The following is a 26,787-nucleotide window of genomic DNA, read 5'->3' on the forward strand; positions in this document are numbered from 1 at the left end:
GTCGAATGTATTGGTCACAATTCTGGATGTTCCGGGAACCTGGAACCACCCGGGGAAGTGGCCATTTTCCAAACAGTTATGAAACATGGCTTGCGACATATCAATCTTCGTGATTTTGCAAATGAAGTATATTAGAGGAGAATTTAGAGGTTTTTGGACATATTGGTCACAATTCCGTATGTTCCGGGAACCTGGAACCACCCAAGGAAGTGGCCATTTCTCAAACAGTTATGAAACAAGGCTTGCGACATATCGATCTTCATGATTTTGCAAAACAAGTATGGCAGAGGAGAATTTAGAGGTTTTTGGACATATTTGCCTTTATTCCGGATGTTCCGGGAATCTAGAACCACCCAGGGAAGTGGCCATTTCCCCAAATAGTTATGCAACACGGCTTGCGACATATCAGTCTTCATGATTTTGCAAAACAAGTATATTAGAGTAGAATTCGAATATTTTTGGACATATTGGCCACAATTTCGGATGTTCCGGGAACCTGGAACCACCTGAGGAAGTGGCCATTTTCCAAACAAATATGATACATGGCTTGCGACATATCAATCTTCATGATTTTGCCAAACAAGTATGTAAGAGTGGAGTTCAGACATTTTTGGATATATTGGCAACCATATCTGGATGTTCCGGGAAAATCACCACTTCCTTGGATGGCTGCAAGTTCCCAGATCATCCGGGGTATTATCCAATATGTCCACATCTGGATTCTCCTCAAACCCACCTAATTTACAAAACCATGAAGATTGATATGTCGCAAGCCATGTTGCATAATTTATTGGGGCATGGTCACTTCCCCGGGTGTGTTGGGCAGAGGTGGACAAAGCACAACGGAAACGAAATAACCGAAGAAGAGAACCGGACTTGGAATGAAACACTTTGTGTGAATGAAACTAGGAAAAAACTTTAATACATGTCTGAACGGGTTTAACACAGGGGACTGAATGAATAAAGTTCACATTGATGCGCGCGTGGCGCGCTCGCTCGGCTCTGCTGTGGAAAGTTTTCGCAGGGTTGATCTCGCCTTCGATCTCGCCGAATGCCACACTGAGAGGAAACAGTATTGCATATCCCAACACTCCTCCTCAATGCTGGATCCTCGAACCGCTCGGCGATCTAATCTTCTCCTGACTGCTTGCTCTTCCGCTTCCGAACCTTCTCCGTATTGGCTCTCGCTATGCCAACAACGTAATCTGACAAATGACCGGGTGGAACTCCCCGATTACTCCTCCTGGATCGTTGCGCTTCTCCAGAACGTTCTTCCGGACTGACGATCCGATCTTCTTCCTTCACTTCTAGCGGGTCTGTATCTGCACCTGCATCGTCCATGTCGAAATAGTCTTCTTCTTCGCTTCTGCCGCATTCGGATCCTTCTTCAAACTCCTCGGCTCCGGAAGTCCCAGCCTCCGAATACCACTCGACTTCGCTACCTGCTGATCCACCTTCGGCCACCTTCTCCTGAGTTGAACGCTTCGGATCCTGTAACTCCAAAAACTTCGCTTCTCGGCTTATCGTCACCATATCCGTACCAGTATCTACGAACCGGTAGCCATTATTCTCCTCCGAATAGCCGATGAACGTTAACTTCTTCGCTCGCTTTACTCCTGGAACTCGAACGTATGCCGGGCACCCGTAAACTTTCAGATGGTCCAGCTCTGGCTTTCGCCCATACCACTTCTCGTACGGTGTCGTATCCACTGACCGGGTTGGAAGCCTGTTCTGCAAGTATGCAGCAGCAACACAAGCCTCTCCCCAGTACCGCTTGTCCAGTCCAGCATCTAACAGCATCGTTGTCGCCATCTCCTGCAGCGACCTGTTCTTCCTCTCGGCAACTCCGTTTTGCTGAGGCGTATAGGCAGTCGTGTATTGCGCTCTAATACCCTCGTCAGCAAAGAACCGACGCAGCTCGTCATTGACGTACTCACCGCCGCTGTCCGACCGGATCACTTTCGGTTTCCGCCCAAATAAGTTCTCCACGTTCCTCACGTATTCCTTTATCCTGCCGGCCGCTTCTGATTTCCTATTGAGCAGATAGACGACCGAGTATCGACTGAAGTCGTCGATCATTGTCATCAAAAATCGTTTTCCTCCAGGCGTAGTTGTCCGCATTGGCCCACAGAGATCTGTATGGACCAAATCCAATACTTGCTGCGACTTCCTTTCCGCTACTTTCGGAATCGGATTCCTCGACGACATAGCTTTCACTTTTCTCGCTTCCTCCGCCAGCTTCAACTTGTACAACGACCCTGATTGCTCACCGACAACCACTACCTTCCCACTGGCATCACAAATCGAACACTCATCCTTTCGGAACTTCACTTTGAACCCCTTTGCCGTCAGTTTGTCTACCGACACCAGTCCACTGGTTAGTGACGGAACGTACAGTACATCACACAATTTCACTTTGATTGCTTCGCCGTTCCCATCCACACACATCACTACACCTTCGCCGCGCCCCGCAGTAGCGGCAATCTTCCCATCAGCCAAAATCACATTCGGACCGGGCTTCTCGTCCAACGACACAAAAAAGTTCCTATCACTCGTCATGTGGCTGCTTGCTCCACTGTCTATGCACCAGCATTCGCGCTGTTCACGCCCTGCCACCATGAAGCACACGCTAGCACCACACTTTTCGTCTTCTACTTTCTTAACACTCTGCCGACCACGCGCACGGCCGTCTGGCTTTTCCTCATCTTCGTTCTTCTGCTTCGCCAGGTACAGCCGGCAGTTGCGCCGCACGTGACCGGACTTTTTGCAAAAATAGCACACTCTGTCCGAACCACCGTCGTCACTTTGCACCGCACTCTTCATCGCTTTCATGTCGAACGATTCACATGATCGTTCCCGCCGCCGCTCGAACTCGTCAAGCAACTTTGATTTGACCAGCTGCATGGTGATGTCAGCATCGGCACGACTCTCTAGGGCCGTGATCAATCCACCGTAGGAATCGGGCAAGCTGCGCAGGATCATCGCAATCCGCAGCGATTCTTCCAGCTCTTGGCCCGCATTCGCCAGACGATCGAACAAATCCTCCAACACTACCAGATGGCCTTCGACGTCACCACCCTCCGCGAGATTCAAACTGCAAAGTTTCTTTAATAACGACACACGCGACGTGACCGTGCTCTTCTCGTGGTACGCTTTGAGCTGATTCCAAAAATCACTCGCACTGTTCGCCGTTTTCACTAACCCAAACTGATTGTCTTCAATGCACAACCCCATTGTAGCACGTGCTTTACTGTCGTCCTTCTTCCACTGCTCGGTGACCGGCTCCGGCTTGGCTCCGACGACGACATACCAGAGCTCTTCCCTGGTCAGGAGCATCTCCATCCGGAACTTCCAGATTTGCCAATTATTGTTCCCCAATCTGGCAAACGCAAACTTGTTCGGCTCCGCCATTTTGTCTCCGCACTGAATCACCACAGTCGAAAACGAAATCGATTAACTCGCGGCGCGAACACCCGAAACAGGAACACAGTTTCTCACACTTTCTTCCTACACTATCCGGAAGATTTCTTTCGGATTTCCTCTGGGCCCATAACCTGTTGGGCAGAGGTGGACAAAGCACAACGGAAACGAAATAACCGAAGAAGAGAACCGGACTTGGAATGAAACACTTTGTGTGAATGAAACTAGGAAAAAACTTTAATACACGTCTGAACGGGTTTAACACAGGGGACTGAATGAATAAAGTTCACATTGATGCGCGCGTGGCGCGCTCGCTCGGCTCTGCTGTGGAAAGTTTTCGCAGGGTTGATCTCGCCTTCGATCTCGCCGAATGCCACACTGAGAGGAAACAGTATTGCATATCCCAACAGGGTGGTCCCCGGTTACCAGAATATTCAAGATGGTAGCCAATATGTCCAAACCCCGCTGAATTCTACTCTAACATACTTCATTTGCAAAATCATGAAGATTGATATGTCACAAGCCTTGTTTCATAACAATTTGGAAAATGGTCACTTCCCCGGGTGGTTCCAGGTTCCCGGAACATCCAGGATGGCGGCCAATATGGTCAACAATCTCTGAAATCTACTCTAACTTACTTGTTTTGCAAAATCATGAAGATTGATATGTCGCAAGCCTTGTTTCATAAATGTTTGGGAAATAGCCACTTCCCCGGGTGGTTCCAGGTTCCCGGAACATCCGTAATTGTGGCCAATATGTCCAAAAATTTATGAAGTCTCCTCTAACATACTTGTTTTGCAAAATCATGAAGATGGATATGTCGCAAGCCATGTTTCATAACAATTTGAAAAATGGCCACTTCCCCGAGTGGTTCCAGGTTCCCGGAACATACGGAATTGTGGCCAATATGCCCAAAAACGTCTAAATTCTCCTCTAACATACTTGTTTTACAAAATTATGAAGATTGATATGTCGCAAGCCATGTCTCATAACTGTTTGGAAAATGGCCACTTCCCCGGGTGGTCCCAGGTTCCCGGAACATCCGGGATGGTAGCCAATATGTCCAAAAACCTCTGAATTCTACTCTATCACACCTGTTTTGTAAAATCATGAAGATTGATATGTCGCAATCCATGTTTCATAACAATTTGGAAAATGGTCACTTCTCGGGTGGTTCCAGGTTCCCGGAACATCCGGAGTTGTGGCCAATATGCCCAAAAACGTCTAAATTCTCCTCTAACATACTTGTTTTGCAAAATTATGAAGATTGATATGTCGCAAGCCATGTTTCATAACTGTTTGGTAAATGGCCACTTCCCCGGATGGTCCCAGGTTCCCGGAACATCCGGGATGGCGGCCAATATGTCAAAAAACCTTTGAATATTCCTTCAATATACTTAGTATACAAAATTATGAAGAATGAATCATGACAAACCTGTTTTTAGAATTATGCGAGAAAAAATGTCATGTGTAGGGAACGTTTGAGAAGTGTCCTCCGAACGCACCCCAAAAGCGACCCGGAACATCCGGAACCAAAACCAGACAATCCCAATTTACTCAAACTATGTGTCTGTAATAATAAAAAGATAATTGAACATGTTTGCAATCATATTGCATGTGTTTTTTTACAAGTAATCAGTGGTTAAGAGGAAGTTGGTCCATTTTTGACCTGATTTGACCCATATAACCCCTTCAATAACTCAGACCCCAAGGACCAAAATTCCATTTTAATATTTTTCCATACAACTAGAGATGTAGCGCGATCTGCGTACAAAATTTCGTAAAAATCGGTTGGAAAATTAAGTCACGGTGATTTTTTGAAATTAAATTCCCAACTAGGACCGAAACGGGTTAAGTAAATAAACTCTTGATGTCATCGACCAAAAGTTTGGGGTCACTATCGTAAAACATGGAAAAGTGATTTATTAATTCTTTGTCATGTTTCATTCAATTTTAATGCTTCTTGGCTTATTTGAAACATAATAAATGGTATTCACTGCATAGACATTAAGCCACACATATTTGTTAAAAAATTACATACTAAAGCTTAACGTAAAATTGCCTCATTTTTTGAAATGCGGTGAATTGTGTTAACTTTACATACCAAAATTATATATAAAAATCGTTGAATACGTTAAATTAAAGACATCAAACGTAAATTTAGTTAATAATCTTTGAAGTGAGCTAAAAAGAATTAAAATTTAACTATAGATGACGAAGATACCACAAGATCACTTTTCCATGTTTTACGATAGTGACCCCAAACTTTTGGCTGTTACATCACATTGAGGGGTCTTTGGTCGTTGACATCAAGAGTTAATATACTTAATATTTTTTTCCCAGATTTTTCAGGCAAGTTCGCCAAAAAGCAGTTAAAAGCTGAAAATGTGTTATATTACCGCTCTCATCTTAAAATTTAAAGTTTATAGGGTATCGCGCCACTTGGGCGGTGGCTTCTATATTCGTCTGTTTTCCACTATAACTCAGTCAATTTTGAACCAATTGACTTGAAATGTTGTACACGGGTAGATACTATACCTATCTCACCACATTCTAAAAATTGTGTCAATTGGTTCAAATTTGACTGAGTTATAGTGGAAAACAGACGAATATAGAAGCCACCGCCCAAGTGGCGCAATTCCCTATTCATTGTTTAGGAAATTTGGCAAATTTGAGTTATGTTGACATACAAATAATTTTGTAAATATTTCACTTAAATCATGTTTAAAGTAACTTTAGCTTATTATCTTTTGAATGAGACCTTGAGTTTTGGAATCGGACGCAAATTGGCGAAGATATGGGTCTAAAAAAATTGCATGTTTCTGAGGGGGTGACCCCAAACTTTCGATCGGGAGTGTAAGTGCTACATTTTGTCGTCATGTTCCCGTGTTTATAACGGAATTCATTCGTTCGCAGCTGCTGCGTTTTTGAAATCGTCTGTTCCGCGTTGTTCTGAATATGTCCGGCCGAATCAAGAAACGGCTAGAGTCGCTATGCCTATCCAACAATTTTACGATTTTACAAGTTTGTCTAGTTCCTATCGGGCTGCATATTCGCGTTATTTTCGTGTGTTTTTTACTATACCGCTGCTGGGTGTTCGGGATACACAAATGGAAATTAACAATTTCGTCTCCAGAGTACCGGAATACGTATAATTTGGTGAGTTCGTTCCTGCATATCATTTTGAAACTTCGGTTCCTAAGCTTAATAACTCCAAACTTCCAGTGATGGGTCTATCCTTTCCAAACTCCAGCTATTATTGCAAGGACGTGGACAGGACAGCTTTTCACCATTGGAGGATTGCGTCAAACTTGTCTTAGAGTTAGCTCCAATTTTCTGTGCTTTGGAAGCGGACGGGAAGCAGGCAAACCCAGCAGGTTTTTCGTCTCAATTCGCTGATAATTTCATTCCCTGGCTGTGAGTAAAAATTGATGTTAACATATAAGATTTATTAGACAATAGCATATTGTTGCGTAAATAAGATGATTTTTTAAGAAATTGCCTAACTTTAGGCTTTTAATGTTGGTTAATCTGTAACTTATCAAACTTTATTTTATTTCTAACACACAAAATACACGAGTTGTAAGAATAATAAAATCTTAATCAGATTCAGCATTAAAAAATTTAGTTTGTTCAATAATTTCCCATTTTTTTACAAAATGTAGCTGTTCCTTGTAAAAATTTCGTTTACGGAACTTAATACAGGTCCACTCAGTACATGTTTTAAACAAATATTTGTTTGGAATCATATGCACTGTACCTGATTTAAATGAAATGAAAATAGAAAAGACCAACTTCCCCCCAGATTACGGTACCGTTTCTTATCCAGCCTCCTGGAAAATTAGAGGAGCACAGATAAAGATTCTCAAGTTGAATTAAAATCAATAATCAATCTAAGAGGCGTTTAATTTAAATGCGGTCTTCGGCAAAGTGGTTGTTGATTCGGGTACTTAGGAGTACCAGGATTCAACTACAAAACTTTATTAGATACTTGGGAAAATGTTACTGTCGTTTAAAAGAAAAAAGGTTTTCCTATAGTAATTCCCCTATAACCTCTGAAGTGCAGCCTCAGTTTTAAATCAAATAAGCTCCAATTTTAGGAGAAGGTATAGAATCTGGTTACAATTTGAACAAGTGATGTGGAGTAAAAACGATTTTTTAACCACGAATTTGAATTAACTTGTCCGGGCCCGTAGCGTAGTGGCTACACGTTCACTTCATAAGTGGATGGTCATGGGTTCGATCCCAGCTCCGGCACTTGCATTTTTTCGTCAGTTGCTCTCCCCCCGAGAGCGGCTGACACCTGGCCCTCTTCTGAGCATATGCTCTAACGAATTCGGAAACGTGGATATCGGCTAATGGCAACTCATAATGGACCCCCAATCGGACTGGAAAAGGAACAATAGCCCACCCATCATCATCCTCGTGCTCATCATTCTATTATACCATGGGCAGGGTAGAAAAGTGACAGCAGCGCAAAGGCAACCAGTTCGATATAGAAGAATTAGAATAGTACGCATTTAGGTGCTGTACAAAGAGTAAGTGCAACTGCCAATCGCTCATGTAGTGCCCTAGTGGACAAAAAAGCTGGAAATTAGATTAAGTGGTTGAAGAATAAACAAAATGAATTTACATCTCACCGTGTACAAAATTTCAAGTCAAGTTGTAAATAAAAATAGAAACGTATGTTCAAATGATCCCACATCCTACACTATCCGTCATAAGTAAGAGCTTCTAAAAAAAGTTTTATAGGGTAGGTAATCGAAAGTTTAATCAAATTGCGGCTTTCCGAAGTAGCGCAAATTTTGAGTGATTTTTTCTTCCACATGAAAATAATTTACTACGGCAAAATCTTATGTACATGAAAGCCACGGGTATAAGCTTTTTGTTAGGTGGTGAAAGGTTTGTATTTGCACCGAATTTCACTGAAAAATTTGATTATTCATCAACAATGATTTTAATCTTAATTTGAACAATCGTAATCATAATTTGAACCAATTTTAATCTTAATTTGAACTACTGGCGGCAGCAGCTCGAGCATCTCCCACAACAGCTAATTTCGTGCTAAACAATAGAAAAACACATGGATCTGCTAATTCCCAAATCTATTTTTCATAAGGCAGTGGAATTTCAACTAAGAATGTTCTAAACTCTTCAGGAACTTGGAAACTAAATTTGGAATTTTTAATCCCCCGAAAGTAAACAAAGCAACCACCAGCGCAGTCTGAAGGCCAACACTGGAAGCTCGCCCGCGTTTACTAGTTCAAATTTAGATTACAAATGGTTCAACTTAAGATAAAATTTAATAATTTTAAGACAAATAATGCGAAATATTATTCGGTTGGTCGATTCTACGATAAATAAGCTTTCATTTGACATATTCACATATTCCGTGTGATACAATGCATGAGTTGTACGAGTGCACCGAAAATGTGCTTTCTCTGGGGGGAAATGGATGAAATCACAGTGATTTTTCTATTGCCTGTTTTCCATGACAAAAACGCTTTTTTCAATGCTTTTAAAGCCCATGTTATCAGGTTATATTACGGAAAGCTGTTTAAGGTGAAGATATGACGAAGCCAGACCTGGAGTTTTCAAGAGCACAAATCTGAAGAACCGTATATCAATTAGTGCTAAAAAGTTGATCGATTGGTAACCCGCTGGTGGTGACCAATCGATCAACTTTTTAGCGCATACCGACATTCGGTTCTTCAGATTTGTGCTTTTGATAATTCTAAGTCTGGCTTCGTCATATATTCACCTTAACATCTTTTTCGGGACAATATTTGCCTAAAAATTACGTCGTTTTAATAAATTTCGAAATGGCTCAAATTAAGATTACAATTTGACTAGTTCAAAGTTTGATTTCTTACTCTAACTTTTTAGAAGTGATTTGAAATCCTAAAAATCCACGCAGATATCGCCCCCATCAATTAGTTATTACTTTTGATCTTCAGAAGGTTTCGATCAATTTTTGGGTGATGCTGAAGTTTTTGAGGTGCTTAACGTTGAACAATTCACAAACATTTGAAAGCAGTTTTTTCGTTCAAAACAAAATATTTTCTGATGAAAATATATTCACTGCATTCCACATTAGGGATGGAATTCAGTGAATACATTTTTGTGAGCATTGTTTTGGTTTACAGCGAAAAAACTGCTTTTCATTTTCGAAAAAGGGATGACGAATGCTTGAGCCTTAAGCATTACTGCAATACTTCTTTGAGCTTCAAACTTATGATGTACACAGTTAGAAAAAATCACCGACTTCGGTAATGTTTTACCGAAATCTCAACCGTTAAGTTTGTTTTACAGGAAAAAATCGGTAAAGGTAACAACTTTTACCGAAGTTCGTTAGAGTTTGACAGATAAACGATAACATTTTACCGAAATTTGTTAGTTTTTTACAGAATTTTGTTAAAAATCCATTACCGAACGCTCAGCGGTTGAGATTTCGGTAAAAATTACCGAACGCGATTAGCTGTGTATTTGAGTTATAGTTAATCGAAATGTATAGTAAGTAAAAGTAATTCAAGATCAATTCAAAACGTCGCTTACCCATAAGTGTTTAAGTCTTAATAATATTTATGCATCTTAATAATGTATAATCAACAGTAAATAACAATATAAACCCAAGTAACACATTTGTCACAGAAGAGTCACGGTGGCGCAGGTTTTTGTTGCGCAGAAGTCACTGTGACTTACTTCTAGCAAATAAGTGTTTATTGGTTAGAAGTAAGTCACAAAGACTTCTGCGTAACAAAAACCTGCGCTGCGGTGACTCTTCTGTGACAAGTGTGTTACTTGGGAAAAGTATTAACGTAAACTTTAACTTGTTTTAAATGTAAATTGTTGTGGTTAGATACTAGTTGTTGAACATATTTGAACAAGAATAAGAAACTGAACTGCATGCAGGCTAGTTTTTTTTTTATTGGCAACGAATGAAATTAAAATGTGGAAAATATGTTATGTATATGTAAAGCAAAATTTTCTATTATTGTTTATTGTGTATGAATAACTCAGAAATTGAATGACTGAACAACTTACTCTGCTGCTGGTGGTTCAGCGCTCATCTTTAGTGTTAATAAGAAATAGTTTTACGAAATCAAAAAAGTAGTGTCTAGTCTAGTGTGTTCACAGTGTTGACAGGTAGAAAAGGGTAGAAAGAGAGGAAGGAAACAATGAAAAGTTTACAGGTTAGTGTTGTATTTTATGTTTTAAATTTATTGTTCTGAAATTATTGTTATGTTGATGGTTGTGATTATGAACACCAGCATGAAGGTGAGCAGTGTTGTCATTGAATATTGTTTTCGGTAATATTTGTTACGTTTCGAATGAATTGTATACATTTTTCGCCCTGTACGACCTTTTACATATAGGGTGGTTTGTATTTAAGTGAAAGAATGCCTTACACCCGATTCTTTTTTTTTGCACGGGTCTGGTTTTTGCTATAAATCAGTCAATTTTCAACCGACTTCCATGAAATGTTGTACACATGTAGACACGATTAGTACTATCAGTGTACGAAATTTCATGAGAATCGGTTCAAAATTGACTGAGTTATATCAAAAACTAGACCCGTGCAAAAAAAGAATCAGGTGTATTTGTATTCTAAAATATGATGCAAAATCTTGCCCATAATCCAATACTGGTCGAACAGTTAGTTTAGGTCAAACTTTAAAAAGAGATTAACAATCCGGTTAAGAATTAAATGAGTAGTGTGTGGCTAACAAGATTTTCTAAACCACCTTCACAGCTATGGTACATTCATTTCTTTTTAAGGTGCAGTGCTCCTTTGACACCCTCCGTAAATCAAAGAATTTATGTTATATTTATTTATTTGCTTATTTATTTTATTTTTTATTCATAAAACAATAAATATGGATGCGTAGCATTAATAAGCGTAGACAGGTGTAGACCATACTTTTTTTCACTTTTGCTATTTAATAGGACAGATCGGTGAAGTACTAGATTTGTAGTAATGAGCTGAATTTTAGTATGGTGAGAAGGTCAATTCTCCGTTTCTGCAATGAAATGGTGCAAAAAGCATGGGTGTTATGATTCCTTGCCTAATTTGATGCTATATGAGCAAAACTTTGGTCAACAGTGCTGTTGTTTTCTCCATTTCTTGCAACATAAACAACATAGTTTGCCAAAGTTTAACTCAAACAACATCAAATTAGGCAAGGAATCATAATACCCACGCTTTTTGCACCATTTCTTTGCAGAAACGGAGAATTGACCTTCTCACCATACAAAAATTCAGCTCATTACTACAAATCTAGTACTACACCGAACGTGCCCCATTGATTCATTGATAAATTCAATAATCAAAATTAAGTACTTTTTAGCCAATTTTTGACTCATTTTTATCTTTATATACATGTACTTCCTTTGTTGTTGATAGAGAGCGAGAGAGAAACAGCTCAACTTAGATTGAATGATTCAAGCCAAAATTGAGCAAATGGAATCGTTTACCTCAATTTGATGTACAACAAGACTATTTCCTCAAATGGCCTTCGCCCGCAGCAGGTGCATTTTGAATCACTTTCCCCATATGAAAGTGAAAAAGAAAAGAATGGAGTGCATTCCACGAGACGTCTCTCTGGCGTCGTCCTGAATAATGTTTCCCTATAGATACTGTATATTTCCTACGAAGCAGGGGAGCCTACCACATGCAACGTAGTTTTTTGCTATTACGTCGCCCGGACAGTGACGCATTTTCTGGCGATACGTAGCGCATATTCCTACATGGGCATTGAAAATATAGAACGGAAAGTGCATTCCAATGAAACTTAAGGCGAACACGGGTAAAAATATCCTAGTTTTTCTTTGAAAGCATTATTTTTTTTATTTTGGAAAAGAAATCGAAATCAGCACGTGTCAGTATAGGTCAAAATAGAATGATGATAAGTGTTCACGATTTTAGTGCATTAATTCTTTTTTCGTGAGCTGCTAATCGATAAGAATCGGGATAAAACTCCGCGAAATTGTGCTGATATATTGACAAATTTGCCAATTGTATTCCACAACTACAAAATTTCCCTTGTACGAAGACCGCCAATGCACTCTCTTCAAGAAAAGATATGCAGCTAACAACTCGAAATGAAGGGTACGATGTTGAAAACAGATGTTGAAGATACAGAATAAGCAATTTCCTATTCTATTTTTTTTTCGTTTGCCTGCTGACAGTGCACCTTTATCGATTGACTGGGGAGCTTTGGTGATAGGCACACGTTATGAACAAGTAAATCGTATGACATCTGACCTGGGATGCATTTCGAATGGTTGTGTGGGGAAACGAAATCGAACCTTATCAATTCCAGAAATTGCAATCATCATGGTACAGTTTTCACAGCTACGCTAAGTGATTTGGGATTGGTATTAGGAGATCCAATCCCCGCAAGATCACACTGGGTGTAGCAAAGCTGTACAACCCAGGGAGGGTGCAGGCACGTCAAACTCGAACAAACTACGCCTACCTACCATGCATCGTGCGGGCTTTCCCAAACAACACAATGCGATTTCGCGGGCCAGCCCCATCGGCAAAATAAACCAACTTCCAAGCAGGATTCGACCAGGCTTCTGGTCGCGTTGCCAGTCACACTTACACACTCGCAAAAGATGAGCAGTAGGCCTACCTTGCCGCTTGCGGGTCCCCTGGTACAACCCACCTGAAGCGTGAAACAGCAATAGTAGGATTAGAGGCGAATGCGGCTAATACAAAACGCTAAAACGAGGAATCGAGTACGACAGGATACGACTAGGAAGTAAGGATTGATTGGTGGCAATGCATGCCCCTCCCCCTAGGAGGAGTTAAACGCGGATTTTCTGAAGGTGGTTCTTGGAGTATGGTTCTTTCTGTAAAGAACTTATTTCCAAAGATGTTCTAGGTCTCCCAAGAACTTCCGCAAATAAAGGCCGGAAATCTAAGTACAAGCGTAATCAATGGATTGGAAAAAAAATCACGATCATGACGCCACACAGTGATGCGGCTTCATACAAAAGGTGGCAAAAAGTCTCAACATGAATGATATTCCTTCAAAGCTTATAAAAACTTTATTTTTTATTAGAATAAGTTGGTTAGAAGTCATGTTGACTTCATATGGGCCACATTGGCAACTTTCAGGACCGTTCCGGAATCCTGGTTCCCCTGGGGAAGTGGAAAATTTGGAGATTTTTTTTTAAAACTATCATGCGACACATCGTTTGTAAAATATAGGTCCACTAGAAGTCAATTCAGAACTTTTGGGCCAGATTGGCCACCTTCAGGTCCGTTCCGGAATCCTGGTTCCTCTGGGGAAGTGGACAATTTGGGAATGTTTTTACCCTCCAACGTCCAAAAGGGAACCAATGGAGATGGCAGATTTTTTTGAGGGAAAAGCGAATAGTACAATCACAGAGAAACAGACGTAACACTTAGAACAAATTTCATTAAAAACATCGTCACGAAATCGTAATCGCCCAATGCTAAATGTACTGTGCTTGGCCGGGCCGCCACTAGATGGCGGTAGTGAGCGAACGTCAAATAGGAGCAAAAACGATACCAGCGCCGCGAGTGGTCAATCGACCTACTAATGAATATTTGAATCAACCGTTAAAAAGTTGATCGATGGGAAGCGATGAGAGTGTGACGTCTGTTTCTCTGTGGTACAATATAAATGTTCATTTCGCCGAACCGGTTCATTTTTGAACCGGTAAAAAATATTTTACAATTCCGATTAGGAATCGTTAATTTTTTTTATACAATTTAGTGTCATAATTTCTATTTTATACCACTCATTTCAGTATCATAATGACCAAGTTTTCCGTACCGGTTCATAATGCAACTGAAATGAGTTGCATAATGGAAAATAATTGCATAATTTTCATAATGCAACTCATTTGAGTTGCATTATGAACATTATGCATCTCAAACACGGTTGCAAAAATTCCGAAGCTCCCAACGAACGTGAGTTTTTGTTTTTGTCTTTTCACCACACCGCTTCTGACGTTGAAGCCCCTGTCCTTCACGGAGGCAATTGAAAAGAGAATACCTACAAATTCTCTCGTCGCTCACACTGGAGAGACGGCGAGGTTCAAAAGCAACATTTTTCCTGTGACCGGCACTCAAACGACAAAAAATCACCACGCTTGCTTATGGACGAGTCGCATTCATGTGGCCGGTGTTGACATGAAGCATCCATCAGCGCAGAGCGTGTGTTGATGAGTGTGCAGTCATTACCTCCACAAAGTAGTTGAATTTTTCTGCGTTCACTTTCAAGTATCTCACAGCGGAGCTGAAAATGAATGTCAAAAGCATTCAGTTCAGCAGAAATTCATTCAATTGAATGAGATTTTTTCAACCCTGATCTCAAATGATAAAATGCATAAAATTTTGTATGGAACTCGTTGCAAAACTCGATTTTTCAGCACTCTTCGTATTTATCCAACTCGGCAAGCCTCGGATAAATGCACGACTCGTGCTGAAAAAACTAACTTTTTGCAACTCGTCACATAAATAACTATTATAATTTATTTTCATGGGAAATTAAACATATGAATAAAATGTGTGATTGTGTAAACCGGTTTGCTCAACCGGTTCAATTTTGAACCGTTAAAATCAAGGATTTGGTCCAACTGTTATTATGCTGATGTTCTATATAGAGAATACAATATTTGTTCAACCGGTTTGTTTAACCCCGATCTATTTTTAACCAGTAAAATACATTATATCTCTTGAGGATAGTTGTTTTATAATTACTTCTAACCTAACCTTCCACAAAAAATAAAATAAGTGATTTGGAAAACCGGTTCATTTTCGAATCGGTAAAATCAAGAAATTCATCCCACTGGTAAATGGATGCCCATTCGACAAAAAAATGATAATTTTGAGAGCCGGTTAATCAAAAACAATAATTTATGAACCGATTAATAAATTTTGCTGTCCAGCTTGATAATTGTAAATAAATTATATTTTGATGAACGATTAAACATAGGACCAAAATAAGTGATAAGGACAGCCGGTTCACCAATCCGATAAACTTTTGAAAAGAATAAAAAAGTTCCGCCTGTGTAGTGTCAATGTAAAAGACATTATTGTTTCTAAAGAATGACAGATCAACGAAACTTATTGATTTTGCAAACTGTCTTAAACCAACCTAGTTATGAACCGGTTAAAATAAACTATTGATCAGTTTGAGAAACGTTGAAGTTCTCCTAAATGATCAGAAGAACCGGTTCGTTTGACCGTTACACTTTTGAACCAACTAAACCAATTTCGTACCAGTACTTATTTATTTATATTTTACCAAAAATTACTACAATTCATGAAGACAAAAAAAATTGAATCAATACTAAAAAAAATATTGTAAAGAAATATTTTTCGAATAGCTACCAGTAAAATAAGCCAGAGTTATTGGTTAATGCTTGTGGAACAGGCGAAAATTATGATCTATCTGAATTAGGCAAAATATCCGATAGAAAAACAAAAGCATGTAATTACTCATTTAGGACAAAAAAAGTTTAACAGAAATGTGTAATGCAAACAATTGCAAAACCCGAAATATTTAACATGGATTAATAAGTTCAAGTATGTTGTCTCTTTTTCATTTTGGATATGTGGGTTTACAATTTCGATTAAAACAACTTTCTTCTAATTATTGGCAGCTAGAACAAAATCTGCTCATCAGCTTCTATTAAAGTTCTTTAAAGACTTCCGTAGTTATTTACTGAAAATTGTCTATGCCAATTTACCTTTTTTGGCGTTTGACACATTCCACGCGTTACGTTTTGCGCGAATATCTAACTTTTGCTTCCAATTACAGTGATGTTGATAAATTCATGCCAACCAACTTATCAAAAGATCAGATTTGAATATTAGGTTTATTTCATTCTTTCTAATTCGAAATTGGTTCTTTTTACTTCGAGAAAATCAAGAAACAGGGCGCAAAGGGACACCATCGCAATTGAAATTTTAAATACGAAAATATTCTGGAACGGTCATAAATCGAACACAGACCTCATAAACGTACTCTTGCTGAATACCTGCGCGCATAATAGCTATTTATGTCTTGTCTTAAAATACTTTTCACAGTTTTCACAAAATGTTAACATTCTACAGCAAACATCGGCTCTGTTATGCGCTATGGTAGCTGAGCCAATACAAATGAATAGACTTCTTCAATGTAGAATTTGAGGAAATATCTATATATATATAAAAATGAGTTCGAAGTTCCTTTGAGGCAACAAAACTCAAGAACGGATGAACCGATCAGCATGACTCTTGCACGGTTCGGTTCGTATTTATGGTGGCTGTGTTTATATGTATAAAAGGGTACGAAAATCAACCAGAAAAGTAACAAAATTGATAAAGTATTGATTTTCCATGAGCTGGGAAGGAAATCAACACAATCAAAAAGAAACCAATCTAGAGTGCGGTGCTATTTTGAGCTCAACAGTTGTCAAACCACCACAAGACGGCAAGACAAAGTTTGCCGGGACAGCTAGTTGGAAATAATTTAGATATAAAGATGTTTTCCCATTGACCTCTCGTCTATGTATGAGATGCTTGCATGGCTCCGTAAAGCTTCATGACGACTGAGCCTTGAAAATAAAAAGTTGAATGATAAAAATATAAGAAATGGAAGCAATACAATCGTACTAATTTGAAGATATGCATTTATCTCCTTTTATTCGCAAAATAAGTGAAGCAATACGCTAACTATAAGCAGGAGGTCAAATATCATTCAACATAAAGGGCTTTCTAGTTGTTTCTTTGCCGAAAAACATATGTTGCGCAAGTTTGCGCAAAATAACCCCTAGGTTTTCTGAAAGCTGACAAAAAAAATTTCAAAATGAATATAGCGTCAAATGTGTACAAATGTGTGCTCATATTTGAAAACTTAGAGGAAGTTTGTTTTTGTTTTTCCATACATTTTATATGGGTGCCTTAATTTCAAGTATGATTGACACCCACTGTAAAGTTCTGGAAAAAATCAATTTTCGTTCAATCAGCACCAAATTTTGAAAATAGACTATTCAAATATCGAGAAAAAATGAAAAAATACATTTGAATCAAAATACATAAGCTTTTCCCTCGCATCACTGTGCGCCGCTGACATCCTAAAGATTCATAACGTATAGTTCTCGCGCTTAGTATCTACAATGATCGATTTCTCTTCGTCGATTTTCTCTTTGGTTAACCCTCTAATACCCAATCCCGCCTTTAGACGGGGTATAGTTTGAGCATTTTTGTAATTTTTGTTTCGTGGAAAATCAATTTTTTTATATTTTTGGCTGATATTTAGGACTGTTCTGTATATCTCAAAATGGTTTTTGGTGTATTTTAAAGCGTATTTACATTTTTTTTAAATCATTGAAAAATTGATGTTTTAGTCACCTTTTAGAAGTCGTTGTTTATTTTGTATTGAATCGCTACAATTAACATATTTAAAATTTTTCCCAAATCATTCTATCCTTGTTTAATAGTTTAAGGGAATCGAATACACTCTAAAATTATTTTCCTTAAAATTACACGGAAAATAAAATTTTCTGTGAAAAAAAATTAAAATAATAATATTTCAACAATAATCATAAAATCTGAAAATGTTTCCATCTCAAAAAATCCGTGCCCCAAATTGGCTTCCAGGAAAATATAGAAGTGTGGGGATGTTCAAAAATAAAAATTAGAAAAATCAAAAACTGAAATTCACGAAATCGAGAATTAAAAAGAACCATCTTCCAAAACATGTTTAAATCGATTTTAGATGACGAAAAATGATATTAAGATCAAAATAAAAAATTTGGGTATTAGAGGGTTAATAACTTGGCCGGCAAATCATTTTTGGTTGTTTTTTTTTGTTTAACATGCTAGTCCTAGGCGTCCTTTACTGAAACACAACGAGAGATAATCCGAATATTGATCATATTTCCCGAAATAATCCGAAGAGAAAATCGATGAAGAGAAATCGATTATTGTAGATATGCCTGTATGATACTAAACGCGAGAGTTCTGCAAAGAACTACTTTTCAAAAGTGGTCTAGAGGTCATACAAGAACTTTTGCGAGTAAAGGCCAGAAGGTTTACAAGTGTAATAAGTCAATTGTTGTTATGTTACTGATACGGTGCAATATCATACAGATTCATGAAGCATGGTTCTTCAGAAAACTAATTTCCGTAGTTGTTCTAGGTAATCCAAGAACTTTCGCGAGTAAAGGCGTTAAGAGCATTGGCGTAGCTAGCTTTTTCTTTTTTCTCACTCACTCTCCTAATCAAACACGAGAAAGAGAAGGATGAAAAAGGGGCACGGGCCCCCTCTTCTTCTTCTTCTTCTTCTTCTTTGTGGCTCTACGTCCCCACTGGGACTTGGCCTGCCTCGCTTCAACTTAGTGTTCTTTGAGCATTCCCACAGTTATTAATTGAAGGGCTTTCTTTGCCTGCCATTGAATAAATTTGTATATTGTGAGGCAAGTACAATGATACATTATGCCCAGGGAGTCGAGAAAATTTTCCCGACAAGAACGGGAATCGAACCCGCCGTCTCCGGATTGGCGATCCATAGCCTTAACCACTAGGCTAAATGGAGACCCCAGGCCCCCTCTTACATCCCGCTTTTTCTTGTATTTGTTTAGGAGAGTGAGTAAGAGAAAAGAAAAAGCTAGCTACGCCAATGGTTAAGATGTACAAGCGTAATCAATGAGTTGTTGTTACATTTCTTATATGATTTATCATCTTACAGGTTCTTGAAGCATGGTTCTGTAAAGAACTACTTTCCGAATGAATTCTAGGGCATCCAAGAATTTTCGCGGGAAACAGTCTTAGATGTACAACAATGAATTGTTGTTACATTACTGATACAGTGGAATATACTACAGGTCCATGACGCATGGTTCTGCAGGGGACTAATTTACAAAGATGATCTAGGTCACCCTAGAGCCATCGTCATGGCTCATTTACTGAATCTCTGTAGAAAATGACGTTTGTTAGCTGATTTTTCGCAAAACATTTGCTGAACCTCAGCACAGTGGCGATTCCCTAACCTCAAATCTGCCTGTGTACCAAGTACAAAAACATTATTGTATTTTTTGAACAAACTTGCTAGTAATAATTAGAAAATGCCGAGAATAGCTGCTTTCACTCATTTCTATTTCGATTTTGATCATAAATTTCCAAAGATGTTCTAAGGTAAAGGTCTCAGGATCTACAAGCGTAATCAAGGGGCCGGATCACAACGTCCGAGGCCATACAGTCCTGGACATTAGGTCGCGTTTTTTTGCGCAATAGCGTCCAAAAGTTTGGATGCGTCATAATATCCTATGTGCCTTCTTTCCTTGGACTTCGTGTCGTATCTGCAAGTTCGGACGTTATGCCCCGAAAAAAAGCGCCATAAAGTCCTGGGACTTTATGGCCTTGGACGTTATGATACTGCGCCAAAAATTGATGGTTGTTACGTTACCGATGCGGTGTAACAACATCCTACCAACCCATGACGTATAGTTCTGTAGAGAATTACTTTCCAAAGGTGTTCTAGGTTATCCAAGAACTTTCGCAGGTAAAAGCTTGGATCTACAAGCATTCTCAATAGATTGTTGTTGCATTACTGATGCGGAGTAACATTCTACAGTTTTGTTGAACATTGTTCTGCAGAGAACTGATTTCCAAACATGTTCTAGGTCCTCCGAGAACATTCGCGAATGAAGGCCCTAGGATCTACAAGGGCGATCAATGGATTGTTGTTATATTACTGATGCGGTGTAACATCCTACAGGTCCATTGAAAAAAAAAACGTTTTGTAGGGAAAAATTATCCAAAGATGTCCTAAGGAGTGTATCGGAAATTAGTTACAGACGTTCAGGAAGCTCTATTTCGAAGCAGGATTGGTCATTTCATTTCGATTCTTGAATAAAATCTACATAATATAGTCAGTTTTAGAACATGCTAAACCAATTTGAAAAATGTTTAGCATCATTGAAACCATGGTTGATTGAAAACAACTCACAAAAAATATCGGTGCAAAACAACATTTTTGTGAAGATTTTCTAGCGTTTTAATAAACTGTGGCAAGCAAAAGTTGTATGGTAGAAAATTTGGGAAATATTAATTCTTGTTAGTAGCTATGTGTTCATAACCTATCACGCAATATCAACTTTACAATGTTTTATTTTCGATAGAAACATCCTCAACATTAAAACAATATTTATCGTGAACAAAACTCTCGTTTTAGTTGAACTTTGGCACCTTGCTATAAATATCGACAATAGGACAGATCGGTGAAGTACTAGATTTGTAGTAATAAACTGAATTTTAGTTTGTTTTCTCCTGTTTAGGATAGAGACGAACCAGCCAAGGGCTGAAAGTCTCTTTAATAAAGACAAATCAATCAATCAATTTGTTTTCTCCATTTCTTGCGATATAAACAACGTAGTTATCCAAAGTTTTGCTCAAACAGCATCAAATTAGGCAAGGAATCATAATACCCACCCTTTTTGCACCATATCATTGCAGAAACGGAGAATTGATTTTCTCACCATACTAAAATTCAGCTTATTACTACAAATCTAGTACTACACCGAACGTGCCCCATGGTTAGAAAATTCAGTTCTGCGCTTAAACTACCTCGTCAATATATTTATAAACATACCCAATCTGAAACAAGGCAAATTTTCAACTATTTGTATTTTTTATAGGCGTAAACGTTATTTGGAAGAGCATTAAAAAAGGGTTTTCTCAAAAATGGTCCAAGTTGAATGATATTTTTAGATAATCAGCTCTTCTATTTCTTTTTTCAAGGATTAATACAGTATCTTCAGCAATTAAATTACCGTAAACCGGGGACAAATTGATCTCCGGGTCGAAATTTTGCAGTTAGATTAACCATACTTTGAAGAGTTTCTTTTGAATTACATATCGTGCTGTTGGAATCCGATATTAAACGATATTCGTGAGGAAATTTTTTAAAGCAGACTTTTTCTAACATAAAAATATTTGATCAATTTCGACCCGGAGATCCATTTGACCCCGGTATACGGTACTTATCTTTTTTTTAGCCTATTGTGAACATTTTCAACTAAGGAATGTATCAAAAATTACTGTAAACATTGTTATTACATTACTGATACGATGCGATGTAACATCCTACAGGTCCATTGAAGGAACGTTTGTAGAGTAGTGACTTTCAAAGATGTTTCAGGTCATCCAAGTACTCGTGGAAGTTCTTGAATGACCAAGAACATCTTTGAAAATTAGTTCACTACACCACCATGCTCCATGGACTTATCGGATGTTGCACCGCGCCAATAACACAGCAACAACCCATCTAGATCATATGGCCTTTATTCTCGGAGGACTAAGAACATTTTTAAAGTAGCTCTCTAGAGAACCTTGCCTTATGGTCCTGTACGATGTATGTACAATAACCTATTGATTATGCTTGTAGAACTTGAGGTTTATATTCGCGAGAGTTTATGGAAGACCTTCAATATTTTTGAACATAACTACTCTACTGAACCGTGAATGTAGCGCATAAGCAGAAGAATAATAAAAACCCATTGATTACGTATGTAGATCTGCTGAACTTTCCTGGATCACCCCTGAGCCTTATGCCCCACCCAAACAAAGCCTAATATCCTCTTGAACACTTTGTAACAGTCTTTGATCGTTAACACCCCTAAATATTCTCTGAAACTAGTATGCACCAATCGTATGGTGTCATGGAAAGGGCCCATATAGCCGAGGCGGTAAACGCACGGGTATCCAGCATGACCATGCTGAGGGTGACGGGTTCGATTCCCGGTCGGTCCAGGATCTTTTCTAAAGGAAATTTCCTTGACTTCCTTGGGCATAGAGTATCTTCGTGCCTGCCACACGATATACACATGCAAAATGGTCATTGGCAGAGGAAGCTCTCAGTTAATAACTGTGGAAGTGCTCATAGAACACTAAGCTGAGAAGCAGGCTTTGTCCCAGTGAGGACGTTACGCCAAGAAGAGGAGAGGAGAGGAGGAAAGGTTCTATATTCTCTTTCGTTTGTCGGGTCCTGCACTGCTTCCAGATTTTGGGACAATTGTGATATAGCCTTTTCCTGCAAGGTACGCAATTTATCTCAGAAATATGTTGTCATTGTGATACCTTGATGAATAGAGGTCCTGAGTTACAGTATGCGATTCCTCCATTCTGGCAAGACTAGCTTTATAAAGCCAACCATGTTCTTGGGTGATAAGATCCATATGTTAGCAGGCGTTAAGACATGCTTGCCAAGAACTATACACTTTACCCTTTATTTTGGAATTTTCATATTTGTGATTAATCTATCTAAAAGAGCGATAAAATCACTTTTTTTATAAATGAAGATACAATATTGGTGTCTACAAAGTTGCAGGAAAATGTATTGTTGGTAATCACATTTAAGAATTATGTCATTTTTTGTGAACGTTAAGGGGCCATTCACAAAAAAAACGTAACTTAGTTATTTATATTTTTTTCTATTGAGTTTTGGGAATTTTGGTGTGTTCAACAAAGTTGTTCTTTGTGTTGAAATAAGCCTTCTTCTACTTTTTCCCTCATACGCTTCAAGTGGAACAGAGCCTGCATCTGAACGGAGAAATTCAAAAAAGGTTTCCTGGTGAAGTTCTTGGAGAAATCCCTGAAGGAATCACCGGATGAATTTTGGAGAAATTCCCGGATGGAACCAAGGATTCGTGCATAAGTTAAGTATTGTTGAAAAACCTTGAGTAATTGCAGCAACTAGCGTAGGCAGCTTTTTTCTCACGCCATATTTTCTCCTTGATAAACACGGAATTAGAGGGGGCTGTGATTCCTTGAGGAATTTCTACAAAGATTACTTCAGAAATTTTCTTTGAATGTTTGTAGTAATTCTTGTTGGAAATCCACTTGCGATTCCTTTATAAATTGGGTTTTTAAATTTAGAATAATTTATTGATTTTTTGATTTTATACGAAAGCCTTTTTCTGAGTCACTATGATTTTTTTTCCAGATTTTTAGAACTTTATTTTGATACCTAAAATCAATTACAAAGATATTTTTTTAAATCACCTTTTGACAGCTGGGCAACTGTTTGACAGCTCCACCCAGTACAAAATGCGACGAGGGGTGATACGACAAATCGCTCCCATACAAACTTCAAACTGATTTTTAAATAGGTTCCCGAGCACCAAAATTCATGAAAATTTGGATTTCGGCTCAGTTTGGCATGCAGATTCAGAATATGGTATTATCTCAACACCGCTAAAGAAGGCAATTGTCACTGGTATCTAGGAATGCTGCTGAGATTAATTCTAAAATTTCTGGTATATCCCACAAAGAAGTTTTGTTGGTATTCTTTAGGCAATTCCTTCTGGGAATCTTCTAGGAATACTTAGAGAACTCCCAAGGGCAATTACTGTAAAAATTCCAGCTGAAAATGCTTGGAAAATCCAAGGGAAATCCCAGCAAAAATTCCTGGAGAAAAGTGAATCTGCTGATACTCTAAGCGACATTTCTAAAGAAATCCTTGAATAAATCTTTGGAGGCATCGCAAGGAGAGTTTCTATAGGAATCCTTGGAAGAATCATATGAAGGATATGTATAAGAATCCTCTGAAGCAATCCAAACAAGAGTTTTAAGAGGAATCCCATCAGGTAATGCCTCCAGGAATGCCTGATAGGATTCTCTAGAAATTTCTGCTGGGACTTAAGAAACAATAACTTCAAAGATACCTCCAAGAATTACTTTTGTGATTCTTCCAGAGATTTCTCGAAGATTTTCATCATGAATTCCTCTACGGATTTTTCAGAAAATTCCCACAATTATTTCTTTCATGATCTCCCCAACGATACTTTCAGATCCATGGATACCTTCGAAAATCATCCAGGAATGCCTGTTGGGATCCCTCCAGAAATTCTGTTTGCGACACCTCATTATTGAACTTCTCCTATAATTCCTCCTGTGGTTCCTTCGGAGATTTTTCCAAGGATTCGTCCCGGAATACCTCTTGGAATTCCTCTAGAAACTTCGGCATGGATTCGTTTAAAAATCTTCTGACATCACCACTAGAAATGCTTGCTGGGATTCCTCCAGCAATTGCTACTGTAATTTATATATGGATTTCTCCACAAATTTGATATTTCTACTGGGAATCCTCTTGAGCTTATTTTAGGATCTACTGCTGGGATTTCTCCAAGACATCTACTGGGTTTCCTCTAGACATTTCAGGTAGGAATCCTCCAGGATTTTTTTTCTGGGTTTCGGTTTCCCAAGTAATGCCTGTACGGAATCCTTCCGGAATTCCTTGAGGACTCTCAAGAGCAATATTCGGAGATTTTCTTGTTGGAAATGCTTGAGATATTTCAGGAAGAGCTCGCAAATTCTAGTTGGTATTCCTGAAGGAATTTCAGACGTAATTACTGGATGTATTTTAAGAGAAATTTCTAGAGATTTTTGAAGTAATCTCTGAAAAAATCATATCAGGACTTTCTGGAAGAACTTCAAGAGGACTCCCTTGAGAAATCCCAGGAGGAACTTCTGGAGGAATTTTCAGTGGAACCATAGCACGCGTGTCCCTAGAGGAATTCTATTAGAAAATGATGGAGAAATCATTAACGAAATCCTCTAGGAATTCTTTCAGAAATGCTTGATGGATTTCTAGTATACTACTTAGCGTTCATAAATTGAGAGAAAATAATGTATTGCAAACTCCTGTTTCCTGTGTATGTTTGATAAGTACTACGTAAAAATGGTTTTACGTGTTATTGGAAAATATTCAAAAACGAAGCATCTACGCCTACAGAGTTAACGCGACCGCGAAGATCGAAACTGCGGGAAGGCACATCTATTTCAAGTAGGGTACGATCACCGGTTTTGGCCAGTCTAAGGAAAATAATTTTTATGAAAATAACCAATAATCCTATGAAAACTACCAATGTACCAGATGGAAAGTTTCAATCTATATTTTGTTGTAAAAATGCAGAATTCAAGCTTATACATAATTTTTGTATTAAATGTGGCACTGGCAAAAATAGAAGCATTGCCGCAGTTTTGGCCATATTCCTCACTTTGGTTTCTATTTTGGCCAATCGCGTATATTTCTTATGGGAGTGGCCAAATTAGAAGCACCCTGGCCAAAATAGACATATGGGAGGTGACTTTTGAAGGAAAATTATTTGTTTCTTCCAGTTTTTAATCAAAATGTATGACTTTCACAGCTGTAATCATCATATTATATTAGGATCTACTAGTAAAAAATAAATTTATGCCGATTTTGATCTCAACAGGCTGAATACCGCACTATGGCCAAAACTCCGGGCTGGCCAAAACTCCGGGCTGGCTAAAACTCCGGGCTGGCCAAAACTGAAGCTTCTACCTATAATTTTTTATCATCACTGAAAATAGGTGCACATTGGCACTTTGTAAACAGTGGAACCATGGTAATTATCAAACTGTCATGCCATGCATGTACCATAGCAAACAAGTCGTTCCTGCGATTGGCCACAACGTTATTGTTCAACATCGCTGCTGATACACGTGAGAGCCGAACACAAACTTCACACGCGAACGTAGTCGGAGAGTTTTCCTTCCCCTTTTGGCTGGAAAGCATTTGGCGAGAGCCAGCTTTCAACTTTTCCCCACCTTGTTCTCCTAGACGTAGGGGCAAGGATTTCCCACACCAATACCCAGAAACGCGCCGAGCGAGGATGAATGGAAAGTGAAAAATAACCTGACGGACGACACTCTTCACCACCATTGTGATGATGACTGTGTGTTTTATTTTTCTTTGGATGTTCATAAATGTGATGTTGGCTAAGGACTGTTCAATTTATAGAATGGATATTTTTGTGTGCGATATATTTTTATGCTAATGGACGAGGCTTTGGATCACCAATCCGAAGCCTTAGGGCCAAATAGAAGAACAAGTAGAAAACTGTTCTACTAAAAGTATAGAGTTCGACATTTGGTCACTAATATTCAATCACCAAGCTTTGAGTAAAGTTGAGGCTAAGCTGACAAAGTGGTAGGAAACTATTTAACAAGTTTATGATTTTCAGTGCATACTAGGGCCACACCTTTATGAAAAACAAGAATTTCTAAAAAATCAAAGGCTTACCCCCTGAATCAGTTGTTTCGAATTCCCAGAAGCTACGGTCGAAATTTAAAGTTTTTGTTTTTATTACGTGTATTTTAACATTGGAGCCAATTCTATACTCGAACGAAGTTGATTACGTCTAAGGGGGCGCTCAACTAGCTTTAGTAAGTATGGGAAAACTTGGCCAAATGTATACAAAATCACAAGTTATCATTTTTTTCAATTCAAAAGTTCGCTTGCCGGGAGTTCGTTAGTCGGCGATCCATTAATGAATGCGATTTATTTTCCAGAAAATGTCGTCCAACAAATGTCA

General features: G+C 38.6%; 1 protein-coding gene across 1 annotated transcript in view; it reads right to left on the reverse strand.

Moving 5' to 3' along the window:
* The window catches only part of LOC134288481 (neuronal synaptobrevin-like), a 50,787-nt gene that overhangs the window by 23,092 nt on the left and 908 nt on the right, over positions 1-26,787 (reverse strand). The window contains exon 3 of the mRNA XM_062853469.1: positions 10,465-10,542. Coding sequence (XP_062709453.1) covers positions 10,465-10,490 — 26 coding nt within the window. The 5' untranslated portion in view covers positions 10,491-10,542. The remainder of the gene's footprint in view (positions 1-10,464; positions 10,543-26,787) is intronic.

This window comes from Aedes albopictus, chromosome 2, assembly GCF_035046485.1.
Source record: "Aedes albopictus strain Foshan chromosome 2, AalbF5, whole genome shotgun sequence".
Taxonomy (NCBI): domain Eukaryota; kingdom Metazoa; phylum Arthropoda; class Insecta; order Diptera; family Culicidae; genus Aedes; species Aedes albopictus.